At 51.3% G+C, this 22,738-nt stretch overlaps 1 protein-coding gene across 7 annotated transcripts in view; it reads right to left on the bottom strand.

The window, feature by feature from the left end:
• LOC146871232 (ATP-dependent chromatin remodeler CHD8-like) overlaps nt 1–22,738 on the bottom strand; it is a 2,388,691-nt gene that overhangs the window by 1,207,360 nt on the left and 1,158,593 nt on the right. For all 7 annotated transcript variants that reach the window (XM_085650618.1, XM_085650635.1, XM_085650640.1 and 4 more), the window contains exons 24-25: nt 13,439–13,528; nt 12,947–13,050 (exon numbers count right to left, since the gene is read on the bottom strand). In XM_085650618.1, coding sequence (XP_085506744.1) covers nt 12,947–13,050; nt 13,439–13,528 — 194 coding nt within the window. The remainder of the gene's footprint in view (nt 1–12,946; nt 13,051–13,438; nt 13,529–22,738) is intronic.

The raw sequence follows: 22,738 nt of genomic DNA, 5'->3' as shown, positions 1-22,738 counted from the left end.
GTAATTCGTACCACAGGTACCCAGGGCACTGTGACCAGGGAAGGCCTCTAAGGGCTGCAGCACTTATTGAGCCACCCTTAGAGGTACAGTATCTTTACACACACACACTGCCTTTGCAGGCTGCTTGTCTTGGTGCAGGACAAAGTGAAGAGTCGACATGGCACACATCCTGGTACTGGAAGCTTGTCCTTACGAACTCCACATCACCATAATGGCTACACTGAAAACGGTGAAGTTTGGTTCTCAGCACATTAAACCAACACTGATGTCAGTGTGGGATTTAATGGAAAATGCACATAGAGGGCATCTTAGAGATGCCCCCTGAAAAACGACCTACCAATAGTGCCCAGGCTGAGTGGCTGCTTTTAGCTACCACCACCAGGCATGTTTATGGACCCCTGGGTCGGGAGCCTGATGCTCTCTGGGGCCTGAAACAATGCACATCCTGGGATGAGGTGCCAAGCCTCCTCCCCCAAGATGGGCAGGGTCTACGAAGGGGAAGCTTCAAAGCCTTGCCGCCTTTGTGAGCTTCCCCAGGCCACTTGCTGCTTTCAACAACTGGTCTCCACTGGTTCTGACCCCCACTTTGGGAGGGAGAACCGGTGGAAAAAAGAATTGAGTAAGAGGTGTGCCCGCCTCTGCCAACTACACCCCTCAGGTGGGGGAGGCGAGGTTAAGCACAACTCACAGTCCCCGCTATCTTGCAGATGGAGGGACCCAGCTAACCAGGGAAAGGCTTATGCCGCCCTCCCACTGGACGGTGGCATAAATGGGGGTGTAGGTACCCCAGGGAACGGACCCATTGGTACAAACATTTTACCTACCAGTAATGCCCACGAATCTAGTATTAAGGGGCACCCCTAAAACTTGCTTCCACAGACAAGAAACCAAAATAAGAAAGGAAGAACGACCAAACAGCTGTGTCGAAGCTAGCAAGAGAAGGACGCCCACTGACTTGGCTCCAGCCCTACCGGGCTGTCCCCACCTAGAACCTGCTCTAGTGAAATCCCGGTGTGTCCTACAGCCAGCAACCCCGAGAAGCCATGTGGACCTGCCTTCCTGCCATGCCAAAGACTCTGTCTTCCGTGAACACCAGATTTGTTCATCAACAGACTCAAGCTCCGCAAGGATCCGTGGGTCTACACCTCTATGCACGGGATTGCCACGGCCCGAGTGGCCCAACACCAAGAGGTCTACCCGGCGAACCTGAGCCAAAATCCGGTGAGCTCTGACGTGCCTCAAGGCTCCAGCCGAGGACTACAGACACAAACTGGAAGGTCCCCCCAACCGCATCCAGGAGCTGGTAAGAAGATCCGTCCCTAAAAGACACCCCTGCATCTGACGTCCCACGGCCTTGGATGGCCCAACCGATGGTGCCTAACCAACCCCCAGCATCCCAACTTACTTCTCCAAGCGGAGGTCGCACCCAGAAGACCTTCGTCCCAGAGCCTGCAGTGTTTTTGCAAACTGGAGACTACCCATTGAAAGCTACAGGGCACCCGATGCCAAAACAGCACTTTGGACCCAGCCGCCCCAGTGCCGCTGAAGGTGCGTCTTTTGTGCTGGCCTAAACCCCCATTTCCCCTGAGCTAAAGTCCAGGAGCTTTGCTGCCACAACCCAGTGGCCTAATCGTCAGCAGCCATTAACCAGAGGCCCCCTTAACCCCAATGAATAACATTGGGCCTCAGCAGTCTGCACCCGGCCGCCCTAGTGCCGCTGAGGGTGTAACAAGACTGCATCCTTGACCCTGGGGGACCCCTGAGTCTAAACCCAGAATACCAACTCCCACAACAAAGTACTTACCCTAAAACCGATAACACTATTTTCCTCTACAGCTCTACATGCCAAGAACAGATGCATACTGTGGTAAGGAGTAGTTTATTTTCTGTAACTCCAGTTCTGTAGTAGGGGTATCTCTGTTATAGTCATAATCTAGTGAATAGTCCCGCCCATGTGCGTGGACCCCGGAGCAATAAAAAATAATCTCTAAAGGTGACAAATCATGCAGACCTACATACACCTTTAAGAGAGAATTTAATTTAAAGACAGATAATGCAGCCTATACCCACAGGCTACACTGTCCAGTACTTCAACTAGAATTCCACCAACATCCACAAACAGCACTGCCTGTCCAGCTTTTCTCCACATAGGAAAAAACCCTGCCTCTACCAGCAAAAGCCTCTGGAATGATAGAGAGGAAGGAGTGGACAGACAAACCCCATAGGCTGCCATTATGTGGCTTAGAACAGGATACTGTGCCTTTAAGAAAACTTTCCAGATTTCCAGAACTTTCCCCAGTATCCCAGAATGCCCAGCAGGTCCCTTTTACTTTCAGCTCTTTTTGAAGGCGTAGCACGCCAGACCTGTAGCATTCTTCATATGAATAATTATCTCTCCACCGGGGAGGAGGGCGGGCGCTTATGACTATAACAGAGATACCCCTACTACAGAACTGGAGTTACAGAAAAGAAACTACTCCTTCTGTAGTAGGGGATCTCTGTGTATAGTCATAATCTAGTGAATAGAATGGCAAGCCCATCCCCACACAACAACGGCGGTGGAGAACAAACAAGACAAAACCACTACTGTGCGAACAAATTTCGCAGCGAAGCCTGCCCAACCTGAGCATCTGCCCTGGCATCCGAGTCCAGACAGTAATGCGCATCAAAGGTATGGACCGACTTCCAAGTGGCCGCCTTGCAGATTTCCGCAATAGGAACATTACGCAGCAAAGCCGTCGTGGCAGCTTTGCCCCTGGTGGAATGAGCCTTAGGTTTACCCCCTAAGGTCTTATTAGCCTTTTGATAACACAATTGTATGCAGGACACAATCCACCGAGAAATGGACTGCTTAGAGGTCGCGTGACCGGTCCTGACTGACCCATAATTAACAAACAATTGGTCTGACCTACGAATATCCTTGGTCTTATCCAGATAAAATTTCAACACCCTCCGAACATTCAGAGAATGGAGAGACCTTTCCGCTGGCGAAGAGGGATTCTGAAAGAACGTAGGTAAAGTTATGGTCTGGTTGACATGAAAATCAGAGATAACCTTAGGAAGAAACTTAGGGTGAGTACGCATCACAACCTTAGCAGCATGAAATACAGTATAAGGTTCTTGACAACATAATGCCTGAAGTTCACTCACCCTGCGGGCCGATGTAATGGCCACTAGGAACGCCGCCTTCCAGGATAGGTGCTGCAATGAAGCCTTGTGAATGGGTTCAAAAGGCTCCTTCATCAGTCTGGACAGCACCACATTCAAGTCCCAGGAAGGCGAGGGAAGTCTGACGGGAGGAAACACTTTCTTCAAGCCTTCCAAAAAATCCTTGACCACAGAGATCTGAAAGAAGGAAGTCTGTGAAGGGCATTTCCTGTAAGCAGTCAAAGCATCCAGATGAACCTTAATGGAATGGAAATTAAGGCCAGACTGCGCTAGATGTAAAAGGTACGGAAGGATGACATCTTCCTTACATGTCGTCGGATCAAAGTTCTTGGACTTACACCAGATACAGAACCTCTTCCACTTGTAGGCATAGGATGTCCTAGTGGAAGGTCGTTTAGACTCCTTTAGTATGTCCATACAATCGTCTAGTAGATTCACATGGCCATATTGCACTATTTCAGGAGCCTTGCCGCCAAACTCAAAGACGAGAGGTTGGGGTGCACCATCCGTCCCCCGAACTTCGTGAGAAGGTCCAGCCTGCACGGCAACCGTATGTGAGGAAGGAGAGACCGGTGAAGTAGGTCCGTGAACCACCACTGCCTGGGCCATTCCGGGGCGATCAGGATCATCTGCGCCCTGGACAGGGACAGCTTGATGAGCACTGCCGGAATCAGGGGAATGGGTGGAAAAGCGTACAGAAAGCTGTTCGACCAATCGATCCATAACGCATTCCCCAGCGTCCCCCGCTGGTAGTACCTGGATGCGAAGTCTCGGCATTTGCTGTTTTCGGCGGTGGCAAACGGATCTACGTCTGGAGTCCCCCACCTTGCGAAGACTTCTCCTAGTACTTCGTCGTTTATGACCCATTCGTGGTTTTCCTGAATCAGCCTGCTCAAGGCGTCCGCCTGAGCATTCTGTACCCCTGGCAGATGCGTGGCCGTAATCGTCAGTCCTCGGGCCAGAAGCCAGTGCCAGATCGCCTGCGCCTCCTGCGACAGAGTGCGCGATCTCGACCCCCCCTGCTTGTTGAGGTAATACATCGTGGTTGTATTGTCCGTCTGTATCAGCAGCAGGTTGGTCTGGAAGGACGGAAGGAAGGCCCTCAGTGCCAGGAAGACAGATCTGAGTTCCAGGAAATTGATGTGGTACGTCGATTCCAAAGGAGACCACTTTCCTTGAATCTGCAAGTCCCCGGAATGCGCTCCCCAGCCTTGGAGAGACGCATCCGTCACGACACTCTTCGTAGGAATGTCCTTGTGGAAGGGAACCCCCTTGAGGAGGTTTCCCGCCGAACACCACCACTTCAGAGACTGAAGAGCATGTAGAGACAGTCGTATCTTGTCGTCCCAAGAACCTGTGCTCCGATCCCACTGATCCTCCAAGCACTCCTGCAGTGGTCTCATGTGTAGCCGTGCGTGAGGAAGATACAGGAGGCCATCGATCCCAGTAGCGAAGACACCTTCCTCACTGTCGTCGATGGAGCAGTCCTGAGGTCCTGAGCCTTCCGAAGGAGTGATAACTGTCTCTCCTCCGAAGGAGACACGCTTGCTGACCGCGTATCGATGGAGGCTCCCAGGTACTGTATGCACTGGACCGGAGTCGGGACCGATTTGGACATGTTGACGTGTAACCCCAGTTTGTGCAAGAGAGCGCACGTCCACCGGAAGTGTTCTTGCGCTTCCGAGTAGGATGATGCCTTGATCAGCCAATCGTCCAGATACGGGTAGACAAACACCTTGTTCCTTCGCAGATGTGCCGCCACCACCGCCATGCACTTCGAGAAGGTCCTGGGCGCAGACTTTAGCCCGAATGGCAGTACTGTGTATTGATAGTGATTGGGGCCGACTTGGAATCGCAGGAACTTCCTGTGCTTCCGTGCTATGGGCACATGGAAGTACGCATCCTGTAGATCTATGGCACAGAGCCAGTCTCCCCGTTGCAGCTGAGGGTAAATCTGATGCAACGATAGCATGCGAAACTTCTCTCTGCGAATCCATTTGTTTGCCTGTCGCAAATCCAGAATGGGCCTGAACTCGTTCTTGTCCTTCTTGCGAACGAGGAAGAACCGAGAGTACAGACCTCTTCCCCTTTGAGACAGAGGTACCTCTTCTACCGCCTTCTTTCTCAACAAGATGTCTGCCTCCGCCTGGAGCTCTCGCAGCTGAAACTGAGAGCTTACCGGCGGGATCGCTGGAGGCGGGCTGATAAACCGAAGACTGTATCCATTGCAAACAATATTCAGCACCCACTTGTCCTGAGTAATTTTTCTCCACTCTGCCGGAAAAAGTTGAATGCTTCCCCCCACTGGAGTGGGTAACGGTTGAGGGGGAAGTAGCCGCTCAGGGCCGAGACCCGGCCGGGCCCTTGGTAGTGGTAGCCGCCTCCTGGCCTCCTCTACCCCTCTGGCGTTTCTGGAAGGGCTTCCGGAACTGCTGCTGTTGGTGCTGCTGCCGTCCCGAACCCTGCCCACACCCTCTGCCCGTAGACCCGAACCGCCTCTGGAACGGGCGCTTCTTCTTCTCGGCCTTCTCCAACCCGACGGCCGTCAGGGTTTCCGCCTCCGCCTTCATGCGGGCCATCTCATCATCCGCATGTTTTCCAAACAGGGTTTCCCCCGAGAAGGGCAGGTTGGCCACTCTGTGCTGCGCCTCTGGTTTGAGGGACGTCAGGCGCAGCCACGAATGCCGCCTCTGGTGGACGCCATGACAGTAGGCGTGGGCGGCCAACAAGGAGACATCCGCCGCCGCGCCGATCACCCGATTCGAAACCAGCATGCCCTCACGCACTGTTTCCAAGAAGTCCTCCTTCCTGTCCCGGGGCAGCAGGTCCGCATACTGCTGCAGGGACTCCCACAGAGCCCGGTCGAAACGCCCCAACAAAGCCCCTGCACTCGCCGCCTTCATGGTGGTGGCGGCGGTCCCACACACCTTCCTGCCCGCAGAATGCAGCCAGCGGCTTTCTTTGTCAGGCGGGACCGTCGAAGGAGCGGTCGCATGTTGTTTCCTCGCCGCCGTCACGATGACCGAATCCGGCTTCGGATCCACCCTCAAAAAGGTAGGGTCCGACTCCGGGGCCCTATACTTTTTCATGAGCTTGGAGGGGGCGGCTTTCATCACCGCGGGAGTGAGGAACAGCTCCAACGCGGGCTCCACCAGTCCTGGTACAAGAGGCAGTAGAGGGCGAGACAGATGTTTCTTATGAAGTGTCTCGAATATCAAGGACGCCGTGGGTGTTGGAACCGTCACCGTGATACCCGTGATGCCCCTCTCAACAGCACCTCTTGGAAAACGACCAAATCGTCCACCGGAGACACCCTAGTCCCCGGCGAGTCCGACAGCGTCGGTGAAAAATCTCTGGTCGAGGACCGCGTGTGCGACCTGGACCTGTGCCTCCTACGGCGCCGTCTTGAGTCCGACGATGACCGTCAATGGCTCCGCAATCTTCTCTTCCTGAGAGAGCGGGAGCACGACCTCTTCGGCTTCGGTCTGCCCGCTGGTCTATCCCGGTCCCGGCGACCGTGGACGTCGCGGCCTCGGAGTCCCCTGCGGCGGAGTCGGGTACCTCGGAAGGGAAACCGACCGCGGAGGAACTGCCGGCGGCCCCAACGGAGTGCGTGGCGCTGGCTGCGGAGGCGGTGGTGGCGGTGGAGGTGGCGGTGGAGGCGGAGGTGGTGGAGGAGGCGGTGGCGTAGGCATCCGAGGAGGCGTATACACCAGAGTACACCGATCCCGATGACTCTCTCTTCCTCGATGGCGACCTTCGCCTCGACGGCGACCTTCGCCTCGACGGCGACCTTCGCCTCGACGGCGACCTTCTTGCCGTCGATCGTCTCGACGTCGAACCTCTCTTCGACGGCGACGTCGACAGTCTCCTCTTCACCGACGGCGAACGGCGATCTCCCCTCGACGGCGAGCGCCGACGCCGGGTCCGATCTAGACGCCGACTGCTGGACGGCGACGTCGACTGCGTCGTCGCAGAAGATGCCGATGTCGTCGACGACGGCCTGTTCAGGTCCTTCGACGTCGACCGTCAACGCCGCTTCTCCCCAGAGCCCTGGGGAGACGGCGAACAGATGGTAGTCATCCCCCTCGACGCCGCCGTCGACGGGGAGTGGGGACGCTTACTGGTCTTCCTGCCCCTGGGGAGCCCCCCAGAGGCCTCAGTATGGGCCAAATCAGCCCCTCCAGACCCACCTGGTTCCTTCAGCCTTCTCTCCTCCAGGACTTGAAGCCTGATCTTCAGTCTGTCCCTCAGGGTCCTGGCTGAGAACGAGTGGCAGATTTCACAGTCTTCAGGCACGTGGGACTGGGGAAGGCAACCTATACACACCTCGTGTGGATCCGTTTTAACCTTTTTTCTACCACACTCCGGGCACTTGTCGAACAAGCCAGGCATGTTGACAGTACCAGTCACTAAGCACCTGAAAATGTGACAAAAATTGACAAAAAAAACTACAATAAACCCTTGGAAAGGGGAGAGCTCAATGCTCCAGGGTCCTGCTAGCAGGAGCCGGAAAAAAGAACTGAAAGTAAAAGGGACCTGCTGGGCATTCTGGGATACTGGGGAAAGTTCTGGAAATCTGGAAAGTTTTCTTAAAGGCACAGTATCCTGTTCTAAGCCACATAATGGCAGCCTATGGGGCTTGTCTGTCCACTCCTTCCTCTCTATCATTCCAGAGGCTTTTGCTGGTAGAGGCAGGGTTTTTTCCTATGTGGAGAAAAGCTGGACAGGCAGTGCGGTTTGTGGATGTTGGTGGAATTCTAGTTGAAGTACTGGACAGTGTAGCCTGTGGGTATAGGCTGCATTATCTGTCTTTAAATTAAATTCTCTCTTAAAGGTGTATGCAGGTCTGCATGATTTGTCACCTTTAGAGATTATTTTTTATTGCTCCGGGGTCCACGCACATGGGCGGGACTATTCACTAGATTATGACTATACACAGAGATCCCCTACTACAGAAGTAGCATTTTCCTTTCCTCCTCAGGATAACATTGAATGCTTTTCTAGGAAAAGTTTCTAAGTGTGGAGTTGGAAAATCTAAGAAATCCTTTAAAACTGTAACTAAATAACTAAAACGCTTTTACTTACCTGTTTACAGGAAATGTCACAGTGCAGTATCCAGGTATACTGCACTGTGTAAGAAAAGTAATCTAAAGAGTAACTTATAAGATATTCTGCTAAAAATCCTAAACAAAGTATATGTACTGTATTCTGAAAAGCATTGCATTATCAGTAACAATACTGTCATCAAATCAAAGTACATTTACAATTGCAATTCAAAATGTTTACAAACTGCATTACTAGTGTAAAGTATGAACAAAAGTTACTTACCTGTAAACTGTGGTTCTCCAGTATTGGTGTCTTTCATAGATTCACATGCTTGAATATTCCCCGTCGTCGAAGTGGGAGTTCCACGGTACATAACAAAGCAATGTAGTAATAACATAAGCCTATTAGGCCTACAGGAAAGAAAAAACCATAGAGTTTTCATGGATAGACAACTTGTCACTTCTATAACATATCAGTGTCGTTTTGTTCTAGGTCAAATCCAGCCAATCAGGTGTCCGCACCCTCTAGAACCCTCTCCCCAGAGACTCAGGCTCTCAGATTTTCGTAGAACAAGAGTGACAAAGTCAAATACAAGGAAGAGCCTCTGAGGGGAGGTGGGTGGGTCGCATGTGAATCTATGAAAGACACCAATACTGGATGTAGGAGAGTAGGGTCTGCTTTCTATGTTCACCCCCACTTTTTGCTTTTGCTTTACTGGTTTTCGACTTAGATGTGGCTGTGGGCCTGCTAATCAGACCCACAGCCCTGCTGTTCTCTCTCTAAATTAATACTATGTACTTTAGGTGCATAACCCATTTGGATAGGATCACCTTATTGGTCCCTGTACAGTGTACCCTAGGTACCCAGGGCATAGGTGTACCCTAGGCCTACCAGGGGCTGCAGCATGTATTATGCCACCCCTGGCCTGGCCTTCCATTCTGACACAACTGGCTGATCACTCCGCTGGGGCAAGGTCGTGTAATCACCCCTTGCTTAGGTGTAGTATTCCTATACCTAACTTACATATAGACACATGTGTACCTATCAGTCACTCCTATGGCAGGCCTTAACAATCCTGGAGGCAGAGTGCTTGGTAACATGTGAGATGGTGCTCTAGCATGAGCTGAGCCTGTCTGCAGCTTTCGGAACCATGTCCTTATAGCTGTTCTATTATATAGCCTACCATATACTCTTAAAGTGCCTTATAATCTTAGACGGTTATGGTAACTATGGTTTGGCTTGATCAAAACATGTTGTGTAAGGTGTCTAACACTTTGGAATAATACCCCCATCCCATTTCTGGGGATGAGGATATTATCCCTCCCTTCTAGAGGGAGAAGACATGTTGTAACCTACTTACCCAGTTAAAGTTAACCAGAGCCCCAGCATCACAAAATGGATGCTGCTGCCACAGACACGAGTCTGACCTCCTGCTGCTGGGAGTGATCCCGGCAAGGGAGGCTTGGACAATCGGTTTCCTGCCTTGGGAGGTGCGAGCACCACCCCAGACAGGCCTTAGTGTATTGGGGCAGGGAGGGATGAAAAGAATGAGACATGCCTGGGGCACACAAGGTGTCCCGTGCATAGTCCAGTTCAAACCGGTGCTGGGGCACTCCAGCCCCAGTCCTGGCGCGAAACTGGACAAAGGGAAGGGGGTGTAACCACCCCCCTCCCAGGTCCCACCCATAAGGCGTGACCTAGCAGGTAACCCAGCCCCCCAGATTAGTATAAGAGTGGTAGCTGGGCCCCAGGAGATTAGATTATCCTGAACCTGCAACTTGAACAGAAACTTTGGACCTTCGACATTCAACGAAAGAAGAAGACTGAAGAATCTCCCTTGTGGCCAAGGAGTGGCTACCCTGTGCAAACAGGCACCATCAAGAGACTACCCTTTGCTTTGCCCACGTTCTATGAGGAACCGACTGCAGAGCCCGACCAGAGCCTTGACTTCCAGACTTCTCCGACCCTGATCCACATCCACAGCCGAGCTGAGATCCGTGGAGGCGACGAGAGACGTGGGACCGGCTACCTGGGAAAAGTGGCTAGTATCTTCAAGCGCAGCTTCTGAGGCACCCTCGAAGTTGTGCACCGGGGATTGAGAAGCCCCAACCCCAAGCACCTTCTGCACCGAAGATCAGCCCCCCACACTCCACGAGTCCTGCGTGGGGCCCTTCTGCATTTTCCTGCTTGCCGCGTCTGTCCGGTTGCTTGCCCGTTGGCTAGTGGCCTCTGTGACGACGCATCCAGAAATCTTCACCGCTGGTTTGGCTCCTCCAGACTGGCTCCCGCTTCCTTGCAAAAGAGAAGCACCCCAGACCTTCCTGGTCTGCACCAGATCAAGTCCTCCGTTCTTCGTGGGTTCCGCTTGCCAAGGCTTGGTGAGTCCTAGTCCAACTTCGACGCCGCCGACAGCAAGAGCCTTCGTGGGACAGCTCGCCTCCTGGTCCTGGTCGTCCTCGACGTTCCCTGGTCCTCGTGGCTGCAGCGACAAGCTTCACCTTCACCTGCAATCTTCACGACATCGCCTGGTTCCTTCCTGGTTCCACATGGTCACTGGCTAGTGACCGTGACTCTGTCCCTTTTGCTTGCAGGTCTCCTCTCTTCTTGATCCCAGCCTTGGGATCCACCGGACACTCTTCACTGACTGCCTGTCAGCAACTTTCCTTCAGGCATCCATAGAAGTCCACGACGAAACCCGACGCAAGTTCACAACTATGCACCCGCAGCCTGTGGGCTAGGTAACTTGGGTACTTCGGTGCTCACAAGGGTAGTGACTATCCTAGGGTCTAGTTTCCGAGTCTCGACTCTCTAGCTGCTTTAGAAGTGTCCTTAAACTGTTAATTGCTAACAACTACTATTTCTATCGACTTTTGCGCATTACGCGTGAGTGTTTCCACTCTGCACCTGAATCCCGTGGGCCTCCCACTTCCTAACTGTTGCTAGTGTAGTGTAGCCCCAGCGATTCCCTAGGCCTAGGCCTATCCTATTTCCGTGACAGTGGTCCTTATACCACTTACTTAGTATATGGTTTGCGTGGCCCCTAGGGCCTAACTGTATTACTTACCTGTGTGACTTAATGTATGCTTAAATAAGACTGTGTTGTACTTACCTCTAATCTCATAAAGAGTGCTGAGGGTTTGACTAGAATAAATACACTTTATTTTATATATATATATATATATATGTTGTGGTGTCCTTTCATTTGGTATTCAAGGGATTATATATGGTATCACAGCTGGCTTCACATGCCATTCAGAGTTTAGCCTAAGACTGCTCTTGTCCATGCTACCACTAGGATAGCTGGTCTATAAGGTTGACTTTACAACCAATCACCATAAGGGTATTTGGACTGATATAAGGTGTACACTAGAACTAGTGACATCATACACCAGGCCAACTTCTCACAAGAAGGTTCTACAAATTTTACAGTCCTTTACCAAATGTCCAGGATACAAACAATAAATACATTTTTTGTGAGGATCTTCAGAATGAAGTCTCAGTTTACAACAGCTCCCACAAGGTCTGAAGAGGGATTTCTTGGTTGAAGACATCCTAGACTCAATATTCTGTGAAATATGAGATGAAAAAACTGAGCAAGCTCAGGGAGACTCCCTTGACACGACGTGCGGTAGAAAATCTGAGAGCCTGAGTCTCTGGGGAGAAGGTTCTAGAGGGTGCGGACACCAGATTGGCTGGATTTGACCTAGAACAAAACGACAGTGATATGTTATAGAAGTGACAAGTTGTCTATCCATGAAAACTCTATGGTTTTTTCTTTCCTGTAGGCCTAATAGGCTTATGTTATTACTACATTGCTTTGTTATGTACCGTGGGACTCCCACTTCGACGACGGGGAATATTCAAGCATGTGAATCTATGAAAGACCCCGATACTGGAGAATTATTGCTTACCTGCGCCAAGCTTGCTTGGTTCTAGAAAATAAAATAAGTAAAAGAATATTTATATACAAAACCAATTGGTCTGAAGTTCAGTCTTTGAGTGTGTGAATTAATTTGCTGACTGAGTGTGTACAACAAATGATTAACAGTGTACTCCAATACTGCTCGACCAAACCACCACAAATCGAGAGTGAGGTGCTATCTACTTTACCTCTGCCTACCTATTGGGTTCCAACGGACTCTGTGCACACTATACCTCACTTTGGTATAGTATATACAGAGCCAGCTTCCTACAAGCGGGCAAAGTGAACAGGATTTACCACACTTTATTTTGACATTATAGATTTATTTTTTAGGAGCATAAGATTACATCAAATTACCACATTCTTAACAGCTCACACTAATACATTACATGTCCATTAAATATTGTACAGATAATGATCAACAATTTGATTTAAACGTTCGTTTTCTTATCTACTTTTGCAGAAAGGGGAACTGTGGGAAAGAAAACCAGCTTTGCCTTTTCTCTCCTATTACCCAACGAGTCTTACCTCCTTCCTATGTTGCTCCCCTGGAGGAATACCAAGGGGTTCATCGATGGGGTTAGCAAAATAGAAGCAATGCACATGATGTGCTTTGCCTTTAACATGTCTTATGATATAGAAGAACTAAATCTCTCTATAAACTTTATAATAAAATATGCTGCCTTAATGAAATGCTGTGTAAACACTGTATGAAACGTGCCGTATGACTACATTATATGTTTTTGAGATTACCATTTCAATGCCAAAAACGCACTTTTAGACGGTAAGGTGGTTTGATTCACATACCATGCTTAAAAACTCCAAGAAGCAGAGATTTGTCAGCCTCTGTATCCCACCAGCCGGTTGGTACCTCCAAAGGTTCCACCTCTGGTAACCATAAGTCAATTGCTCTGTAGGGATTACAGAAAGAAGAAAGTAATGCAACAAACAGAACATCAGTATTGAGATTACTTGATAACGACTCCAATAATCCTCACTCAAAGGAAAACTGATCTTAGGATGTCTTTGTCTATATTTTATTATATTTCTATTTACTGATCATTTTTTATAAGAGGCAGCACATATCTAAGAGGACCTATCTATTCCACATGAATGTTTCTACATCAGTCAGATCAAGTCTAACCCGAGACAGCGTAGGAATTTACTACTCTCTCACCAGGCTGGTATATTGAATGATTACTGCTCTGGATGTAACGAATGGAACAGGAACGAGTGGATAAGAGTGCAGTTAGAAGAACGCAGACATGGAAAGGTAAAAACAAAATACTGTGGTCATACCTGGCATCAGTCCCTCCCAGCACACGCATATCTTGATCTCCAATAACCTCCTGCCTCAGATAGTAGAGCATCCGGACACGAAGTAGCACCCTGTGAATTTTCAAGGATTAAGATTGAGTTATAAAATATTCAACAGCCAATGCTGTCTCCATCACTGCAGCTGGCCTTAGTCAGCAAGTGGTATTAACTGAGTAGAAGAAATGCTTGCAGACAGCCGACAACCAAAATCAAATTAGGAAGAACAGAGGTTCTCAATCTCATTTCACAACACTAGAAACACCTGTGTGGTCTAAAGCTTTGCCTTACTCGATTAATAGGCTTAATCTTCAAAGTTATGTTACCCCTTTACTGTTAAAGTTCTCTTCGAAAACAAACACCAGGTCTGTTTTGTAGGAAGCTGGCTCTGTATATACTATACCAAAGTGAGGTATAATGTGCTCAGAGTTCAGTGGAACCCCAATGGTAGACAGAGGTAAAAGTAGATAGCACCTTACTCTCCATTAGAGGTACTGTGTGGTCGAGCAGTAAGGCTTTATCAGAGGGTAGTGTTAAGCATTTGTTGTACACACTCAATCAGCAAATGACATCTCACACTCAAAGACTGAATTTCAGACAAATTGGTTTTGTATAAACATTCTTTCCCTTATTTTATTTCCTAGAACCAAACAAGCCTGGCATAGAAAAGTGATAAGTACTTTGCAGTAATATTAGTTTGTAAACATTTGTATTACAGTTGCACAAGTTACTACTTGTGTAACGATATACCTGTAAGAGACAGTTAGTGAATGATTCCTTCCCTTAGAATATCCCCAAGTGTCAGACTGGATCCGGAAAGTTTTGCTAGCAGTACCCCAGCGCGTCAGTAGGTGGTGTTGAGCTGCTCCGCGTCCGTCGCTGGCGTCTTAAGCGCCGAGATGACGTCACGGAGACTACTTAGGCGCCACCCATGCACGCTGACGTCAGTTCTATACACGACTATCCGCAACAGGAACGCAGAGCCATGCAAGAAATTGACCACTGGTGCCATGAAACTACGGCCCTGAAAGGGATGACCTTAACCCTAGGAATAAGTTCGCAGAACGTGGAGGATGGGTGGGACGGTAAGGAATCTATCACTAGCTAATGTCTCTTACAGATATATCGTTACACAAGTAGTAACTTGTGCATCTGAAAGAGACACGTTAGTGATAGATTCCTTACCTTAGAATAGATACCCCTGCAATACCAACCCCGCTGGTGGGTCTGCGAATAGATTACACCAGAAAGTCACGGAGAACAGAACGGCCAAAGAAGCCGTCTCTCCGAAGCTGACTGTCAAGACAATAATGCTTGGTAAACGTGTGCAGCGAGGCACACGTCGCTACCGGACAAATGTCCTGCAAGGGGACGCCGCGACCCAACGCAGTAGTGGCTGCCGTCACCCTGGTAGAATGGGCACGCAGCCCCACAGGAGGCTCCGTCTTATCCAACGAATAACAGGCCTTGATACAGAGAACGACCCACCGAGAGATGGTCCGTTTGCGCACAGCCCAACCTCATTTGGCGCCCACGTAGCCAACAAAGAGCTGGTCATCCACCCGGAACTGTTGTGTGCGCGTCAGGTAGAACGAGAGCGCATGTTTTGGGTCCAGACGGTGGAGCCTCTCTTCCTCTTTGGAAGGATGCGGAGGCGGAAAGAAGGTAGGCAAAGTGATGGTCTGCCTGATGTGGAAGGGCGGGACAACCTTTGGCAAGAAAGAAGGACGGGTCCTTAAAACCACCTTGTCCGGATGAACAGAAAGGAAAGGAGGTTTAGAAGAAAGCCTGGAGCTCACTCACTCTTCTGGCAGAGGCGATAGCTACCAGGAAAGCCGTCTTGAGTGTGAGAAGACGCAAAGGACAGGTATGAAGGGGCTCGAAGGGAGCGCACATCAGATATGTCAAGACAAAGTTTAAGTCCCATTGAGGCATTATAAATGGCATGGGATGAAACGTGTGCGTAATACCTTTTAGGAAACGGTTAATAACCGGGGACTTAAAGAGAGAAGGCTGATCTGGAAGCCGTCAAAAGGCGGAGATGGCAGAAAGATAACCTTTGATAGTGACCAGAGCGGAGCCCTGCTGGGCCAAAGAAAGAAGGAACAGAAGGACTTCGGAAAGAGGGGCAGAAAGGGGATCCACAGTCTTACCTGTGCATCATGCCACAACCTTGTTCCATCTGCAGGTATATACCGTTTAAGTGGAGGGACACCTGGCTGCCAGAATGACATCAGAGACTTCGGGAGGAAGATCAAAATCTGTCAACTGTCGCCGCTCAATCTCCACGCATGGAGGTGGCGGCTGGACAGGTTCGGGTGGAGGACCGTTCACTGCTGCTACGACAGAAGATCCTCCCGAAGAGGCAGTCAGATCAGGGGATCAATCGCCACGCTGAGTAGCTCGGGATACCAGTATCTTCGTGCCCAATCTGGAGCCACAAGGATGACTTGGACCCGGTCACGCCGAATCTTCTTCAGCACTCTGGGCAGAAGTGGTATAGGAGGAAAGGTATACAACAGACCGCAACTCCACTCGCGATGAAAAGCGAGTGCCGCCTTGGAAATTCCAAAGCGCAGAACTGATGACATTGCGCGTTCTCTCCGGTGGCGAATAGATCTAACCAAGGTTCTCACCACTGCTGAAGGAGACGTTGCGCCACGTTCGAGTTCAGACGCCATTCGTGATCCATCAAGCACCTGCGGCTGAGTTCGTCCGCTCTGGCGTTCAGAGAACCTGCCAGGTGTTGAACCACCAAGATAATGCCTTGACGTTCCAGTCATGTCTCCTGACATAGGGTCCAGGACCACACCCTCCCTGTTTGTTGCAATACCACATGGCGGTGGTGTTGTCCGTGAACACCTGCACCACACTTACCCGGACAGAGGGAAGTAATGCCTTCAGTGCATGTCGGATCGCCCGAAGCTCCAAAAGGTTGATATGGAGCCGGGACTCCGCGGGAGACCAGAGTCCTCTGATCTCCGCCTCTCCCAAGTGGCCTCCCCAGGAGGGACGCATCCGTCACCACTGTGTGCTCCGGTTGGGGAAGGGAGAGGGATCTGCCACTGACCCAATCGCGATTCGTGAGCCACCAACGCAATTGTCGTGCAGTGCCCTCCGAGATCTGGACATGATCGGACAGGTTATCCTGATGCTGCGCCCAATGGAACTTGAGGTCCCACTGCAGAGCCCGAATATGCCAACTGGCATGTCGCACTAGCAGGATGCAGGAGGCCATCAGGCCCAGGAACCGGATGGTCATCCTAACTGCAACCAGGGATAGATGCTGAAAGATCGGAATCATAGCCTGAATATCCCAGATTCGCTGCTTGGGAGGATAAACCCAAAACAGCGTCGAATCCAGAACCGCTCCGATGAAGGGGAGATTCTGAGAGGGACTCGGGTGCGGCACGTTGATGGAGAACCCCAGCAAATGCAGGAGGTCAGCCGTAGTCTGAAGGTGGTTGACTGCCTGGGGCGAGCCCGCCTTCAACAAAGAGTCGTCAAGGTAAGGGAAGACTGTGAGAAAGTGCCATCTTTCTTGCATGGTATGCCCCCACTTTTTGCTGAATGTACTTTGACTGAGGGCGCCCTGGACTCCTGCCAATCAGGTGCCCAGGGCCTATGTTCCTTCCCTAAAACACACAAAACTCAAATTGGCAAACCCTGGCCACGTCAGCCCCTGGTAAATGGTACCCTAGGTACCCAGGGCCTTGTGACTAGGGAAGGCCTCCAAGGGCTGCAGCACTCATTGTGCCACCCTTAGGGGCCCTGTACCCTTACACACACATACTGCCTTTGCAGGCTGGGTGTCTGGGTGCAAGACAAAACAAAGTCGACATGGCACACATCTCTGTGTGCCATGCCCATCACCCACACTGCCATGGCATATATCAGCCACCCCTCTAGCTGGGTGCCTTATGCCAATGGTGTGGGCACAGGAGCAGGAGCCCTGTGCCCCTACAGTACCCAGGTCAATTCCTGAGCACTGTAAGTGCAGGGCTGCCATTTAAGAGTACATGGTGCTGAGAGCTCGTCAAACACAAACTCCCCAGCACCATAATGGCAACAATGAAGACTGAGAAGTTTGGTATCAAACTTCTCAGCACATTAAACCCACACTGATGCCAGTGTGGGATTTAATGTACCAAGCACCCCAGAGGGCATCTTAGAGATGCCCCCTTAAACCTAACCTACAATCCACGTCTGCTCTGAGGCTGCCTAGGCTGCCACACAGCAGACATGTTGCTGGACCCCTGGGTGGGAGAGCCCCTGCTCTCCTGGGCCTGCAACGATGCACATCCTGGGCGAGGTGCCAAATCTCCTCCCATAGGATGGGCAGGGGGAAGCTTCAAAGGTATGCCGCCTCTGTGAGCTTCCCCAGGCCACTGCAACCCCCCACTCTGGCGGGAAGCTTGGCCGGAAACCCCAAATAAGGACAGGAGATGTGCCAGCCTGCCAACCCCACCCCTCAGGTGGGGGAGGCGAGGTGAAGCACATCTCCGGGCTATCAGGACTAGGCTACAGCCCCCCTCCCACAGGAGAGAGGCAGGATAGGGGGGTGTACCCACCCCAGGACAGGGACCAATTGGTCCCTGTCCTTCACCTACCTGTAACGCCCCTAAATCTAGTATTTAGGGGCACCCTGAACCTTTCTTCCCCAGATTCCAAAATACAAAGAAGAGCAAGAAGAAAGAATACCAACTGCTTTGGCCACAGCCCTACTGGCCTGTCGACCCTCGAACCTGCTCCTGCTCCAACCCAGCATCTCTTGTGGCCAGCAACCTCACAAACCCCGGAGGACCTGGCTACATTTTGGCTCTAAGCCCCTGGGACTCCCATGAGTAGAGGCTCTACTCAAAACCTACCTCTAATCCCTGGCAGCAGCCCGGAACCGCGAACCCGGCACACTCTGCACCAGCCAAGCCTGGCCAGTGCCGGAGTGAACAAAGACCACGAGGACGACTGTGACCCCGAGTCCGGCACCCAAGGACCTCCCTCGACACTCCTGAAGAAGCCTGCAGCCTCAGAACAAGGTGCCCTCCCTACCGCGATCAACAGAGGGTAAGATTTCCCGACACCAAAGGCACACCTGCACGCGGCGCCCCGCGGCCAGCTGTGCCCAATCCCGGGGTACCTACCTATCCGCCAACTACCCAACTTACCTCTCGAAGTGGTGGTGGCACCTGAAGAATCCACGTCCCTGAGCTTGCAGTCTTCTTCTAAACCATAGATTTCCCATTCAATCAATTGAGCGCCCGAAGGCTCAAAAGCACCCTGCACCCAGCCGCCCGAGTGGCCCTGGCAGTGCAACCTCTACACCTACCTACTTCCCCACTTGCCCTGAGTAAGTGACCAGGAGCCCAGCTCCAACAGCCGCGTGGCTTGCTAGTCAGCAGCCACCAACCAAGGCCCCCCCCTATCCCTCATAGGATAACATTGGGCCTAACTCTCTCTGCACCCGGCCGCCCTAGTGTCGCTGAGGGTGAACCAACTGTACCTACCTGACCCTGGGGGACCCCTGAGTCTATGCCCAGAACCTCAACTCTGCCAGTCGAGTACTTACCTTTAAACCGATAACTCTATTTTCTTCATAGGGTAACATTGACTGGCTTTTTCCTGAAATTTCTTCTAAGTGTGGACTTTTCAAATCTTAAAATATTCACCAAAAATCAGGCGAGTAACGAAAACGAAAATACTCACTCTTAGGTGAGCTCCCAGTGCTGGATCTTGGTGTCCAGCACTGACTCTGAAGAACAAGTTACTTACCTTCGGTAACGATGTATCTGTAAGAAACATTCGTTAGTTAGATTCCTCACCTTAGAATATCCCCAGGCGTCAGACTGGATCCGGAAGATTTTGTGTCAGCAATACCCCTTGCGCGTCGCTAGGCGTCGTCTGCGGCTCCGCGTCAGTCGTCGGCGTCGTGCGCCGGAATGACGTCGGAGTACTTAGACGCCGCCCTCGCGCGCTGACGTCAGTTCTTGTACATAGCTTTCCGCGCCAGGAACGCAGAGCCATGCAAAGACCGACACTGGTGCCAAAAATAAAATCTAGGGGCCTGAAAAGGATAACCTTAACCCTAGATGTCAGTTCGCAGAACGGGGAGGATGGGTGGGTCGGTGAGGAATCTAACTAACTAATGTTTCTTACAGATACATCGTTACCGAAGGTAAGTAACTTGTTCATCTGAAAGAAACACGTTAGTTAGATTCCTCACCTCACCTTAGAATAGATACCCAAGCAATACCATCCCCGGTGGTGGGTCTGCGAACCAAGATCACACCAGAAAGTCCTGGAGGACAGAACGGCCAAAGAAGCCATCCCTCCGGACTTGGCTGTCAAGGCAATAATGCCAGGCAAACGTGTGTAGCGAAGCCCACGTCGCCGCCTGACAGATGTCCTGCAAAGGGACACCCCGTCCCAAAGCAGTAGTAGCCGCTGTGGCCCGAGTAGAATGGGCGCGCAGCCCAACAGGAGGGTCCTTTTTTGCCAAGGAATAACAAATTTTGATGCACAAAACGACCCACCGAGAGATGGTCCGTTTGTGCACAGCTTTCCCCTTCTCAGCACCCACGTATCCAACGAAAAGTTGGTCGTCCACCCGGAACTGCTTTGTGCGGACCAGATAAAAGGAGAGCGCACGTTTAGGGTCCAGACGGTGGAGCCTCTCTTCCTCTTTGGAAGGATGCGGAGGCGGAAAGAAGGTGGGCAAGGTGACAGACTGCCCATGATGAAAGGGGGTCACCACTTTCGGAAGAAAGGAGGGACGAGGCCGAAGGACAACCTTGTCCGGATGAACAGATAGAAAAGGAGGCTTTGAAGATAAAGCCTGGAGCTCACTCACCCGTCTAGCCGAGGTGATGGCTACCAGAAAAGCAGTCTTAAGCGTCAGCAGACGAAGAGGACAATTATGAAGAGGCTCAAAGGGAGCACACATTAGAAATGTGAGAACAAGATTCAAGTCCCACTGAGGCATTACAAAAGGGACAGGAGGGAACGTGTGAGTAATGCCTTTTAGAAAGCGTGTAACCACAGGGGACTTGAAAAGAGAAGGCTGATCAGGAAGCCGCAAGAAGGCGGAGATGGCAGCAAGATAACCTTTCAGGGTGCCCAGGGCAGAGCCCTGCCGGGCCAAAGAAAGAAGAAAGAGGAGAACCTCAGAAAGAGGGGCAGAAAGGGGATCCACAGCCTTTGCTGTGCACCATGCCACAAATTTGTTCCACCGGCAGGCGTATACAGTCTTTGTGGAGGGACGCCTGGCTGCCAGAATGATATCACAGACTTCAGGAGGCAAGTCAAGTGGCATCAACTGCCGCCGCTCAATCTCCACGCATGGAGGTGGAGGCTGGACAGGTTCGGGTGGAGGACCGTCCCCTGCTGCTGCGACAGAAGATCCTCCCGAAGGGGCAGACGTATCGGAGGATCGGTCAACATACTGAGTAGCTCGGGATACCAGTACCTTCGTGCCCAATCCGGAGCCACCAAGATGACTTGGGCCCGGTCGTGCCTGATCTTCTTCAGCACTCTGGGCAGAAGTGGTATAGGCGGAAAGGCGTACAACAGACCGCAACTCCACTCGTGAGGAAAAGCGTCGCCGAGCGAGTGCCGCCTTGGAAATTCCAACGACATGTTGCGACGGCAGGCCCCACAAGACTTAAATCCAGGCATCCCTAGGTGCACCAGGAGAAAAAAGGGGAGATAAAAAGTCTCAAAAGAGTAGTCAAAAAGTGACTAATGTACGTGCTCTATCCGGATCTGCGCTTGCTGGCGCGGAAAAAGAAAGAACTGACGTCAGCACGCATGGGTGGCACCTAAGTAGTCTCTGTGACGTCATCTCGGCACTTACATCGCCAGCGACAGACACGGAGCCGCACGACGCCACCTACTGACGTGCAGGTGTACTGCTACAAAAAACTTTCCGGATCCAGTCTGACGCCTGGGGATATTCTAAGGTAAGGAATCTATCACTAACGTGTCTCTTTCAGATCTAAAGGCACTTGCCTTCTGTGCAACACTAAAGGTCACTTTCATTACAAATGTCATTTCCTAGGGTCTGTGTTCTTTCCCCAAAACTGTACCTTCTACCCCCAATCGGCACCTCTCTGGCCACATGTCAGTTCCTAGTTAAAGGTACCATGGGTACCAAGGGCACTGTGACCAGGGAATGCCTCTAAGTGCTGCAGCACTTATTGTGCTATCCTTAGAGGCCCTGTACCTTTACACACATACACTGCCATTGTTCTGCACCAAGACATGCCGCCTGCAAAGTAAAGAGTCGACCTGGCACACATCCCTGTGTGCCTTGCCTACAATCCACTGCGCTGGCATAGATCAGTCACTCTCTAGCTGGGTGCACTATACCAGTGGTGAGGGTACAGGTGCACGAGCCATGTACCCCTACAGAGTCTAAGTCAATTCTTAGACATTGTAAGTGCAGTGACAGTACCATAATGGCTGCACTGAAAACTGAGAAGATTGATATCCAACTTCTCGGCACATTAAACCCACACTGATGCCAGTGACTGATTTAATGAAAAATGCACTCAGATGGCATCTTAGAGATGCCGCCTGAAAAACGACCAGTCCCTGGTGGGTTCCCTGACTGGTACACACCAGCCTGCCACCACGAGAAATGTTTCTGGACCCCTGGGGTGGAAGCCTTCGCTCGCTGAGCCCAGAAACAAAGCCTTTCCTGGGAGGAGGTGGTCACACCTCCACCAGGCCAGGAAGAGACAGAGTGGCAGGTGAGCTTCAGAGGCCTTGCAGCCTTTGTAACACAACCCCAGCCTCTCCTGCTATCAGGAGCAGCCCTCCTTCCTGTCTCCCCTTCTCTTCAGCAGGAAGACTGGTAGGAAACATTACCCAGCCCAGAAGGTGTGCCCACCTCTGCCAACCCTACCCCTCAGGTGGGGGAGGCTAGGTGAAGCCCACTCTTCAGTGCCCGCCATCTTGAAGATGGAAGGCACTCCCCAATCAGGATTAGGGATTGTGCTCACTCCCCCACGTGGGGTGAGCACACCAAGGGTGTAGTCCCCCTAAGGTCAGTAGCCCATTGGCTACTGACATCGAGACCCCTAAAACTACCCCTTAAATACAGTATTTAGGGGGCAGCCCTGAACCAATAAGGCAGATTCCCGCAACTTAAGATAAAGGACGAAAGAAGTCGCCCAGTAGAGGAGATTGTAGAGAACAACTGACTTGGCCCCACCCCTACAGGCCTGTCTGCAGTTTCCAGAGATCCTGCGTCAAAGGTCTCCTTTTCCTGCAGCCAGCGACCTCCAG

This window comes from Triturus cristatus, chromosome 1_1 (genome assembly GCF_964204655.1).
Source record: "Triturus cristatus chromosome 1_1, aTriCri1.1, whole genome shotgun sequence".
NCBI classification, from domain to species: domain Eukaryota; kingdom Metazoa; phylum Chordata; class Amphibia; order Caudata; family Salamandridae; genus Triturus; species Triturus cristatus.
The sequence above is the reverse complement of the archived record's forward strand: the minus strand, read 5'-3'. Positions and strand labels throughout refer to the sequence as shown.